Consider the following 12324-nt stretch of genomic DNA (forward strand, 5'->3'; position numbering starts at 1 on the left):
TAGGCACAAAACAAGTGTATCTACAGTAACCTTTAACTTATTTATCAAATGCTTTTCTCCAAAGTGAGGCAAATAGCACATTACAAGAATACATGCTGTATGAGTGCAGCTACACCGAGCTTCCAGTGATCACCCAGGTGCGAGAGTGAGCAGGAATGGACCAGTAGCTACACGACACCTTATAAACAAAGCGAGAACCTTAAAAGCCTACAGTTATTAGGTGTCACATTTTTATTTGTTAATTTTGGGAGCAAGAGGTCAAAATGTTGATTTTAGTACATCCATACTGTCTTGGTTTGAGAACCTGCACTGGGACAACATGGGGCATGAGGTGGTCCCCTCCCGTGAGACCGGCTGGCCGCGATGAAGACGTCACAATTAAGTTAGAGGACAGAGCCCCTGGACGGCATCCTGGCTGTCAGTTCTCCTTTGTGTAAACATCAGGCTTCGGGATTGGTTAAGAGAACAGTTACGTAACGCAGCGATTTGTGTGCAGTGTGGCCGCCTCCTTCGCAGGGGCCGTCGCTCACTGGCGCTGGGCTTCACACAGCAGGCCGTCACCCCCACCCACTCTGAGCCAAGCTTCCCGCCAGACGCCGTCCGTAAAACAGAGCAGGAGAATATCCATGTTCGTAGTTGTTGAGCAGTGGTGGGCATGAGGCCGGGGGCGTGTGGGTGGTGGGGGACGGGGGACGGGGGGGGTGGGGGGGTGCCAGAAACACCAGCATCTCTCCTGCCAAAAAAAAACCCCCCACGGGATGCTGGTGACACCAAACGCATCGGCAAAGGGGGGCTTTCAGCGCGAACACATCGCTATCACCAGTGTGCACACCCCTCACACGGCGGCTCACATGCCCCTCACACGGCGGCTCACATGCCCCTCGCACGGCGACTCACATGCCCCTCGCACGGCCACTCACATGCCCCTCGCACGCCTCTCGCACGGCGGCTCACATGCCCCTCGCACGCCCCTCACACGGCCACTCACATGCCCCTCGCACGCCCCTCGCACGGCCACTCACATGCCCCTCGCACGCCCCTCGCACGGCCACTCGCACGTCCCTCGCACGGCCACTCACATGCCCCTCGCACGCCTCTCGCACGGCGGCTCACATGCCCCTCGCACGCCCCTCACACGGCCACTCACATGCCCCTCGCACGCCCCTCACACGGCCACTCACATGCCCCTCGCATGCCTCTCGCACGGCGGCTCACATGCCCCTCGCACGCCTCTCGCACGCCCCTCGCACGGCGGCTCACAAAGCGTGCAGGAAAGTCCAGGGTTGGTGGGACGCCACGCTGACTCACCACAGAACTGGGTTACCGGTCTGTATGTGGTGCCGGTGACCCTCTGACAAACAGGATGTCGAGAAAGCGATGAGGGGGGGTGGATGGTGCTGTGGCTGGCTGGCGCTCGACGCTCACGCTGTATTTATATGTGTTTTCTGTCCTGTATCACTTTATACCCTGAAATCTCCCTCCTGACTCTGTTCTGAGGGATGTCTGTGTCTCTTCCCGATTTTCTCTCCTCTCTATTTCCTTTATTCCCATCGGCGCAGCATCTTACGCAATCGGCGTAATCGGATACGTGTGTGGACTGCGGCCGCCCCCCCCCCATCTCCTCTCTCCCTGCACGGGCCCCAGCGAGGGCCCTCTCCCCAGTATGTTGGGACCAGATGCTGCCTCCTGACTTGCTCTCCAGCCTCGGTGCCCAGCAATGAGGAACCAGCGTATTTACATAGGAACTGGAAACCAGTTGGCCGAGCGCAGGCGCTTAATTAAAGCTCTCGGTGTTGCATCGCCGGCGAGGACCTGGCTCCCCACCCCCCGCCCCCTTTCCCGGCAATCGTCCCGGCTGCCTGCAGACTTGATCTTTGGCCAGCTGCGGGGCCCGGCTGGTGTCAGGCCTGCGGCTGGGCGGGCCGCGTGCATGGCTGCATGGCACAGAGGTGCAGGGCGCGTGTCTCCGCCCGCCCAGCTGCTGGGTCAGCTTGTTTGCACCTCATGAATATTTAAGGTAAATAAAGCTTCATCTGAACTGTGGGCTACAGACTTTTTCCATTTTGTGCGCGTGTGCCTGCATGTGTGTGTGCCTGCATGTGCGTGTGCCTGCATGCGTGTGTGTGCATGACGCACACACCCCCGTCCAGCCCCTGACAGTTCCCGGAGCGGCAGCGGGTCTAGGGGCGCCACGGTCTGCCGGACTGGCTTTGCCAAGAAGTGGTCAGACGAGGCCCCTAGGCTCCATTCCCACTCGTTTGTGGGGCCGCCTGGAGAAACGTCGGCAACTCCGAGCGGGATCTGGAACCGCTCCCTCCGGAACGCCGGTGCCGGATTCCTGTTGTGGGGTTTACCGCGATCCCTGCGCCACTCCTGGCCAGCTAGTCAGCCTGTTTGGATTTCGGAACAAGGAACTCGGGGAACTGCATCCGTGTTCTGCAGCCTGGGCAACGGTGGGAATAGGTTAGTGCCACAGGGAGGGCAGGTCGGCACGGTCTGGACTGGGAGCACGAGGTGGAGTGAAGAGAGCTGCCCATTAGCGGAGCGCAGCAAATGAATCTCAGAATGTCAGAATTCATTTTATCGGCTCACCTACATGTCCTAGGAATTTGTCTCGACAGTCCTGGTGCATTTAAGACATTTAACACAGAACATAAATACAAAAAAAGCAATGAAACAGAAGAAGAAGAACTGTGAATGAGGCCGTCTGAGAATCTAACCATCCACACATTTCTGACGAGGAGAAAATGACCCGAAGGCTATTTCACGGTCCCACTTTGAGGAAACCTCCTGGGGGGCTGGGTTCACCTTCTGAAGGTGTGTGAGCCTCGCATGCGGTTTGGGGGGGCTTGGGGCAGATGTGCACAGAGATGGTGAGTGACCTGACGTGCAGCACATTTTTAATTGTTTTTTTGCTGTTGTACTTTTACATGCTCCGGGGTACGGCGGCCAGTGAGCCTGCATGGGTCTTTCATGTGGGGTTAGCATGTATGGCACCCCGGAGGGTAAACGTGGCTGCCTGAACAAGCTGTGGCCCCGGTGCTACACATATGCACACACACACACACACACACACACACACACACACACACACACACACACACACACAAAAAACACATGCACACAGACTCCTAGGCCCCGCCTCCTTCCCCAGACAGATAAGACGCAGTGGTCTGCAGACCCAGCTGTTGGTCTCGTCCCTGACACCTTCTCAAGGCACATGGAAAGCGTGCGTCTGTGTGTGTTTGTGTCTGTGTGAGTGTGTGTGTGTGTGTTTGCGTGTGTGTGTGTGTGTGTGCGTGTGTGTGTGTGTGCGTGTGTGTGTGTGTGTGTGTGTGTGTGTGTGTGTGTGTGTGTGTGTGTGTGTACGCGCACGTGTGCGTTTTCGAGTAATCGGGCCCAGTGAATGATTTCGGTTTTGCTGTAATGGGCTCCAGATGTGGCCATGCGGACTTTTCCATTGTATTCTGGGGAGCTGCGAGTCTCGGCCAGCCGCTGGAGGCTGGAGCAGAGAGAGGCCTGCTCAGCCTGGGCCCCCGGTGATAGAGAGAGCCCAGGTGGCAGGTTGGGGAGCCCCCCTTCTGCTCAGCAGGGCCTGCTCGGGTTGACAGGTACAAAATTTGTTTTCCTCTTTTATAAACCAAAGGACATTTATTACTGTCTGATGTCCCCCCCCCAGCTGGATCACTCCACTTTCCACTACTCTGCACCCCCGGTCTGGAGGTGTTTTGATCCAGCGGTTCCATCTGCCAGGCCCCTGTCACATTTTCCGTATCTCTCTGCTCTTGTTGATAATTCCATGTACACAGAGTCCGTCAGTAACACTCCAGGAGTTAATAAGGGTTTGTAGATAAATCTACATTTATGTTGATTTTTTTTCTTTTTTTTGGCAGTTTATCTTTTTTCTGTGATTTTCTTGACACAGTTCAGGTTAAGTACCAAACGGCTCCAGCAGACCCCTGAGTGTCCTTAACCACTGCGCCACCTGCTGGCTGCTGTCAGGCACACAACATGACTCCCCAAGATAGCGGACTCAATATGATGTCGTCTTCTGTGATTGGTCAATTCAGTGTTATCATATTTGAATGTCTGACAGATATTTACATACTTTCTCGACTGGGGCCCTGCAAACTGTTTTCAGACAGTTTGGCCCCCCCAGTCTGGGACTCCTGCCCTTTTAGCTGGGGAGTTCTCAGGGTCTCACTAGCATCTATTCAGTGACCTTTGACCCCTTGTGACCTGACAGCTGCTGTCCACGACAGGAGCCTCCCTCCTTCTCCCTCCTTTACCTCACATCCCATAATTTCTGCTGTTATACATTAGTGGAAAGATGCAGTGGAAGATTTCACTATGTCTTTCCAGATTATGGGCTTAGACCCCGGCTCCCGTAACTCCCTTCACTGTATGTTCTTTTATTTTCGTTCAGTGTCGTTTTGTTCTGTTTGATTTCGTTTGAGCTTGTTTTGTTGCTGTATGTTGTGCAGTGACTGTATCGCCACCCAGGGCTCTGCACGCCGAAGTCGTTTCTTGTTCATTTTTGTTAATTTGCTTCTTTCGCATCCCCCGCAGTGGGTGGAGAGTCAGCTCGCTCGCTCGCCCTGCGGTGAGTGAAATCAGCACTCGTGCGGCTTCCTGTTACAAGAAGCGGTGTGCGGGGCAGTCCTGCAGTGCGTCACCCCTGCTGGCGCTGTGGGATCCCAGATCGAGAGGCCCGTGGCGTCACCATGAGCACTGCTGTGTTTGTGCTGCGTCTATGCGCTAGGCCACAGCGTGGGGGGATGTGCTCCTTTCAAACTTTCCCCGCAGCTTTCACTGCTGAGTAAAAGTGTCCCGCTTAGATAAATGCTGCCTTGCACTGTCAGCACAAGCACGCGGTCCCGCTCACTCAGGATGGACCAGGAGCCGTTCATGTGGGGAACAGCACTTGCACCCCCCATTACTCTTTCTCTAGTCCGAGGGAAGGGCGTTCTCAGACTGAGCTCTGTGGGGGGGGGGGGTCACTCTGGCCTATGGAAACAGGTGGACTCTCTGAAATTTCGAGTGGGTGATGCGATGGCCTGCATTTCTTCTCTCTGGAAAGTGACAGCACCGCCCTCACCCTGCAGCCGCTCTCGTGCTGCTGTGTGCCGCTCATCAGGTCCATTTGGCTTCAACAAGCTCTGGGTGGGGGGGCGCTCCTCATTCTCACAGCTGCTCGAGTGAGACGTTTCTTCTTCACCATGGTGTCATCCTTCAGCACGAAAACCCGCAAGATTTACAACCTGCGTCTCGAGGCTGGGGGGGGGGGGGGAGGGCACAGTGTGGCCCCCAATAATAATCCCCTTTTACTGGCTGTCTGGTCTCCTAGACAAACAGGCCGACTCAGAACATAAAACTCCGAATTGATTTCGCTTCTGCTTAATCTCTCCTAGAATCTCTGGCCCAGATGAATGTCTGAGCCTTATAAAAACATACGACTGGCTGTCTTCTGCTGGACGCGATATTTGTGCTGTGCATTGAGTGATGTGTCTTTTGAGATTCTCCGGCAAGGTGAGGCCATCTCTGTGTGCATGAGCCTCTTGTTGTTATCAGGGTTTGTTGTGCGCCCTCCGGAATTCCCTAAAGATCAGCTCTGCTCCTCCTCGCCTCGACCCACTCTGCTCCTCCTCGCCTCGACCCGCTCTGCTCCTCCTCGCCTCGACCCGCTCTGCACCTCCTCGCCTCAACCTGCTCTACACCTCCTTGCCTCGACCCGCTCTGCTCCTCCTCACCTCGACCCGCTCTGCTCCTCCTTGCCTCAACCCGCTCTGCACCTCCTCTGCTCAGCTGCTCTGCTCCTTCTCACCTCGTCCCGCTCTGCTCCTCCTCCATTCAGCCTGCTCTGCTCCTCCTCGCCTCGACCCACTCTGCTCCTCCTCCATTCAGCCTGTCCTGCTCCTCCTCGCCTCGACCCACTCTGCTCCTCCTCCACTCAGCCTGTCCTGCTCCTCCTCGCCTCGACCCGATCTGCTCCTCCTCCATTCAGCCTGCTCTGCTCCTCCTCACCTCGACCCGCCCTGCTCCTCCTCGGCTCGGTCCGCTTAATGTTTGTTACCAAGGCTTCTAACTCTTTAAAAAAAGTCTCCGTGCTCTCTGTGAATTGTGGCCTCTGGCTGAGAGACCTCAGAAGTTGGATTTGTCTTCTGATCCTCACGTGAACTTTTGTCTGTCCTCTGGGGGGCACCCTCTGTGCCTCTGAGGCCTTCTTCTTCTGGTCCGAGTGCCGGTTTCAGACCGGGAATCAAACGGATGCTCTGCAGGCTTTGGACCTCGGTGGATTTGTTTTATGTCCCTGTTGGTGCTTCATCCTGGTTCAAGGAGTGACCTGCCCTCAGAGCTGGGATGGGGGGGTGCAGGCTCTGAGGCCCCCAGAAGAAGGATTTACACCCGGCTCTGTTCCCCGCCTGGGACACCCCCACTTTATGTCTTCTCGCAGATCTTCTCAGTGCTGTGTGGATGGCTGGAATCTCTGTCTGTAAAATCGAAATTTGTTTTGTTAATTTTAGGTTGATCGTCAAGTTCAAAGGAACTATCCTTCCGGCAAAATCCCTCCCTCGTCTGTCGGTGAATCTCCTTTGGCCCTTCTGGGCGTACAGTTGTGTTTCAGATTTCATGTTTGGTCCGGGGAGTTTTACCATCTCCCTCCCTGATTAATGTCGGGCCTCCTCTTCATCCTCACCCCCCCACCCACCCCCGACTTCCTCCTGTCCTCCCCCGCTTCCACGGCCCATGTGCTGCCGAATTCATGTATTTTACTCGCCCGGCGACTTGAACACGTGCCACGCTCACAAAAGCTCGTTATCACAACCCGGAGGCGTGCCCCCCCCCCCCCCCCCCCCCCCCCCTCGTCACTCTGCTCGCCGGTCATCTGAATTACTGTAATGCCCAGATAAACCTTCCTGTCATTGTGCAGAATTAACTGTAAGGCTCCTTCCCACTTTGAGAGCGATAAGAAGAGTGCAGCAGAAAGTAAAGGGCTCTCATGCCTCTACCTGCTTGGTTACAACAGCCTGTTTTCTGCTGTTTGCCAGTGAAATTCTGTCCCCGACGAGGGGGGGCAGCATGGCGTGGCACGCGGGGGTCTGCAGGACTGTCACATTTAACTACCTTACAGATCCGCCGCTCACACAGAGTCTTGGGACGCTGGCTTAATTCGGAAAAAATATTGCCAATTTTTTGGTTTTATAAGAAAATCATTACTTTACTCTTTTGTTTACAAATAATATATATATATATAATATATATAATATATAATATATCACATTAGAAACAATCAGTAGGTTTAAGTACAGCATTAATTTGAAGTATTATAAATTATAAATGAGCGGTTCTGAGTTAAGAAGCTCATTGACACTCTGTCTCACTGGGTGCTTCTTAGTTAGTAACACATTTGCAATAACATAAAACGCCAAACGTTAGTATTTAGTGTCCCTATGGGAGCCATTGACTGCAATTTCAATTAGTAGCAAAATGGAAAGAACAGAAGTGAAGGAGTCGTGCGTAAACAATGCTTGTCGATGGACTTTTGTTAGAGACCAATAAATGTGTAACACTGTTCCAGAATTACACAAGCATCCCGAGGCTTCCTGTGAGCGGCGTGTATGGTGGGCTGGGGGGGGGGGACGAGGGATGGGGTGGTGCCCAGCTCCTGAACGGGCATCTGTATGATTACTGCGCGGATGCAGATGAAGAAAACAAAATATTCAGAACGTTTTATAAGATTAAATCAAAATAATGCCCCCAGCAACACTGCCTCCTGAGGGGAAAATCCCCAACCCCCCCAGGCTGTAGTGTTTCTTTATGGGTTAGCCCAGAGGCTGTTGAGTCGCGTCTGGGGGAGCGTGTCCCCCACACAGGTGCCTCCGAAAGCAGCTCTCTTACTGGGTGTCTGAGGCCTGTGACGGGCGACTTCCTGACGCCTCGCACCATGACGACGGCGGTACGTGTTTTTCAGGGAAGTGGGTGCCATGTGCTCGTCTGCTAACCTTGGTGTCGCCTGGATTCCCCCAGGCATCATGTTGAAACTACACGTGTCTTGCTGCAGCGACACTGCCATCAGATCAGCGTTCTCACTTTCCCCACCCACTCCTGCGGGCTGCGCTCTTTGCGGGGCGACGCCCACTCGGCACGGGGTTGATGCGTGGCGACCGGTGATCTGCTTCCAGCAGTCTTGCTCATCTGTGTCTGTGATTCTCAGGGTCTCCAGCAGTGCCGTCAAACTTCCGCACGGGCTTTTAAAAATGGCTTTGCTGTGAGACGCTCCTGCGGGGCTCTGGGGTTGTCCGCCGTGCCGTAACCGTCAGGGAGTCTGGGGTTCAGTCTGAGTCTAACTCCATTATTTCTGGAGTGGGTCGTGTAGTCGGTGCCAGAAGGACAGTGTTCTGATCCCTGATCACCGTGTTTGTTTTAGTGATTGGCTGTTTTCGTTGGACGCCTCCTGTGATGTCAGAAATCTCCTTTAATATTGATGCGAGCAGAAGAAAACGATGCGCGATCTCGGCCGCATGCCTTCGTGCCGCAGCCTCCTGACGCACGGCCCCGCGGTTTGTTTTCGTTCCTGCTCCCGCGAGTCACCCGCCATGCGAGAGTCCATCCAGGCCCTGCTTCGTAAAGCTGGCCACCTGAAGTGCTTGAAGGCCTTGGAAGTTTTCAGTAGATGTTTCTGAAGCAGACCTGGCAATATGTTAGTATTTTGTCCTGCTTCTTCTACGTCTTATGACAGAATATGTCAAAAGATCCACAGATATTAATTGAAGAGCACCATGTACTATTTGATTTTTTTTCACTGTTTCTTGGCTTGTAGGTGGTTAGAAAAGTGCTGATACCTTTAAAGCACTATTGTGTTTGCTGTTGTGGACCCAAAGCCAGTGGCACCCAATTTCTGCAGAAGTTCAGCCAGGTTTTCTTGGGAGTTCCTTTCTGTGCTACGACTGACGGCAGAGCATAAATAGTTCAGTGTCTGTTTACAGCTGAACGTCTCAGTCTCATCATCTCACAGCCCACATGAGCGGCACCATGTGTCCTTGTAAAGGTGTCCTTCCAGGCCTGACTCGTGCGCTTTGAGCCTTAAACAGTTGGCTTCAATGTAGTATGGATGAAAATGTAGTTTGAGCTCTTCTTGCAGGGGAGGTGCCTATGATGTCGGCCGTTAGAGGCTACCCCCCCCCCCAAACAGCGGCGACAGAAATGGCTTCGTTTGCTGCTCTGAGACCTGCTCTGTCACTGGCCGAGTAAAGACGCCGCTGTGTGACTGTTGGCTGGGGCTGCGTAGGTGCTCTGTGTTGATGTTGAGGTGGCCGAGAAGCAGGTGTTTGGCTTCATCTGACAGGCCTCACCCTCCCAGGCCTTCTGGAAGGTGCCGTTTAGTATGTCTCACCACTGGGAAGGTCTCTCGGCCTCCTGCGCCGCCTCTCAGGGCCCGACTGCGGTCCGTATCGCAGGAACTGCCCGTCTCCCCGACAGTGGCGGCCATCTTGGTTTCTGCTTTCACCTACCTGCCACATTCCGCGCTTCACTAGCCACACACATTCGAGGCGGGTTTAACTTGTAGGAGCTAAGCTGAGGTGTAGCAGCTCCCTCATGCGCTTGTGGTGGGAGGCGAGCCTGGCTAGACCGAGCTGGGGGCTGCAGGCACAGGGACCTCTTATGGGTGGATGGGGAATAGGTGGCAGGGGAGATAAACCATCCTCAAAGCCGGCGGGCGGATAAAGGGCCCTTACGCCTGTCCTGGACTGATCGCTGCTCCAGATGTGAGATCGTTTATGCACCGTTTGCTTCTCTTTCGGTTAGAATAACAGGGAGAAGGATGTGTAATCCCTGCGATACTGCCAGCGCACGCAGGAAGAGTCGCATCGTGAAAAGCACCATTGATTCTTCACCCCCGAGCGTGTCCCAGAGCCCCTTGGGGTGCGTGTGCCGCGTCCCTCCCAGCTTTTCCACTCTACAGGTCAGGTTGTCATGAATGGCTTTGCCAGATGTGTGTTGCGACACACCGAAAAAATCCATAAGGGATCCGACGTGAAATTTCAGGATTTTGATTCTTTTTCGCAAGGCTGCCCACGCACTGGATGGCCCGAGTGCTCTGTGGGACCAGTCTCGTCCGCTCAGTGTCCCTGGCATTTCTTGCAGCTTGGTGGTGTTTGGCTTGTGACCTTTACAGCCCCCTGTTCCATTCGGGCCGGGATGGCTTTGAATACATGCCCTGCATTTCAAAAACAACATTCCTGGGAGCCTGGGAACGTGCCTTGTTTACTGCCACCCAATTCAATCCCATTTGTTTTAGCGCTGGAAAACAAACGCGGGCTTCCTATAGTTATCTCGCAAATCTTACATATTCTTTTTCTGATGTATTTTTTTGTTTTTTGTCTGGAAGCACTTGGATGAAACAAAAAATGAACGTAATCTGTCGCCCATCTTCGCGGGAGCCTCTTGTTTTCTGTCTGGCTGATAATGGCTGATCCATCTGCTTTCTGTGGGACGCGCAGCAATAGGCCGCAGTGACACTCAGCTGCAGGATTCTGTGATTTAAAATGCGACACTGCAATTCACCGTACGACCTTCCCCCGCTAATTAGAAATCTGCAGCTCTCTCTGTGTGCCTGGTGGATTCGTTGAGCTCTTCCGAGAGGCCTGATATGAGATTCCCGGATGTGTTATGAGCTTATCTGCGAATCACCGGCGCTGATGTGGCTTAGATTTTCCTGAAAAGGAATTTCTTGTCGCAGTCATGCTTCCTTGCTCTTGTTTTCTGCTTCTCCACAGTGTTTCCACGCACAAGCCTTGCAGCATTGTGGCAGCGCCATTGTATTGCCAAAACGTTAGGGAAATATCTATGTCGTGAACCCCTCTGCGTCCATGCGCCTGGAGGCCCGCTGCCGGCAAACGCAGCATGAGCCTCGTCTTCCGGAAAAGGAGCCCAGTCAATACTTAGGAAAACATTGTTTGTATTTCCCACCAAAATCACTCCATGCATCCCTGCTGGGCGGTTCTGTTTTTGGCCCGCAGCCCTGACTAACACTGACCAGGTCCGTCTCAGAATGACATCAGCACGAGGAGGATTCAGGCTCCTTTAAGAGGTTATTCAGAAGAGATGTAGAGTAACCTGTTGGAGTTTAAGGACCCTCCCCCGACTTGATAGACTGTTGCTTGGATGTTACCCAAGTTAGTGGTGCATTTTTAAAAATCAGTAATTCCCAAAAAGGTAAAACAAAAGGTTCCTTATACTGGTGAGGATGGGGGGGGTGTCGCGGGGGTCGTAAAGGAGTGCAGCGTCCCGCTTCCGGAGCCAAGTCTGAGCATGCAGTCAGCCCCCGTCTCTCCAGAGGCCTTTGAAGATGACCTCAGCTCTTCCTACCCCCTTGGTCCCTCACGCATGCCCCTCTCCAGACCCCATGTGCTTGATTTGGAAGGTGGAGATCAGGGACGTCATCCTACGTGCACTGGCGGTTGGGGGTGGGGGGCGTTGGACGAGACAGGAAAGGCAGGTCCTCTCGATAGGGGCATCTGCTGGGCAGCCTGGAGCCCAGGCTGTATTGGGATTTCTCAATAGTTAGATGCCCAGGTTTGCTGTTGACATCATATCCTGTTTTTTTTCTGACAGTATATCCTTTCCTCGGTTTGTTGCCCCTGCAGGCCTGTTCTCCCGGAGCCCGTGTGAGCTGCTGCCCGTAGGGGACGGCCACCCGGTGCAGGCTGTGCTGCAAAGCTTCACCGTGCTCTCTGGCTGCGCCAGCAAGGGCACCATCAGCCTCCCGCAGGAGGTGCACATCATCAACCTGAGGAGGAATGGCCCCAACAGCGGCGCGGAGAAGACCACGGAGGTATGGCATCACCTAACCTGCGAGTGGCATTTAGGGGTGTCCAAATATGGCTGCACACATAATATTTAGTTGATGAATAATTTCGTTGAGATATCATCGGTTTTGAATTTCGAAACTTCGTTTCCCCGCAGTCGGCCCATAGCCTTGGTGGGAAAAGTGGACATTTATGTCAGGCCGGATGTTCTGGGTTCTTCTGAGCCATGAAGCGAGGTGAAGTGAGGTGAAGCCATCCTGCTTTGATAGGTGGCCATTGACTGTGGCCTTGCCCTCGGTGGGACTGTACGACTAGCGGCAGGGTCTCCGCTGCGCGAATACACGCCTGTACCGGCTAATGCAGCGGTCAGCAGCCTTTTTAAAGTAAAGAGCCATTTTCTAAAAAAGAGCCGCAGCCGCGCGGTCAGAGAGCCGCAGCCGCGCGGTCAGAGAGCCGCAGCCGCGCGGTCAGAGAGCCGCAGCCGCGCGGTCAGAGAGCCGCAGCCGCTCGGTCA

At 54.1% G+C, this 12324-nt stretch overlaps 1 protein-coding gene across 1 annotated transcript in view; it reads left to right on the forward strand.

The window, feature by feature from the left end:
* The window catches only part of tgfbr3 (transforming growth factor, beta receptor III), a 65679-nt gene that overhangs the window by 9072 nt on the left and 44283 nt on the right, over positions 1-12324 (forward strand). The window contains exon 3 of the mRNA XM_048989067.1: positions 11649-11836. Coding sequence (XP_048845024.1) covers positions 11649-11836 — 188 coding nt within the window. The remainder of the gene's footprint in view (positions 1-11648; positions 11837-12324) is intronic.

The sequence above is a fragment of the Brienomyrus brachyistius genome, chromosome 21 (assembly GCF_023856365.1).
Source record: "Brienomyrus brachyistius isolate T26 chromosome 21, BBRACH_0.4, whole genome shotgun sequence".
NCBI classification, from domain to species: domain Eukaryota; kingdom Metazoa; phylum Chordata; class Actinopteri; order Osteoglossiformes; family Mormyridae; genus Brienomyrus; species Brienomyrus brachyistius.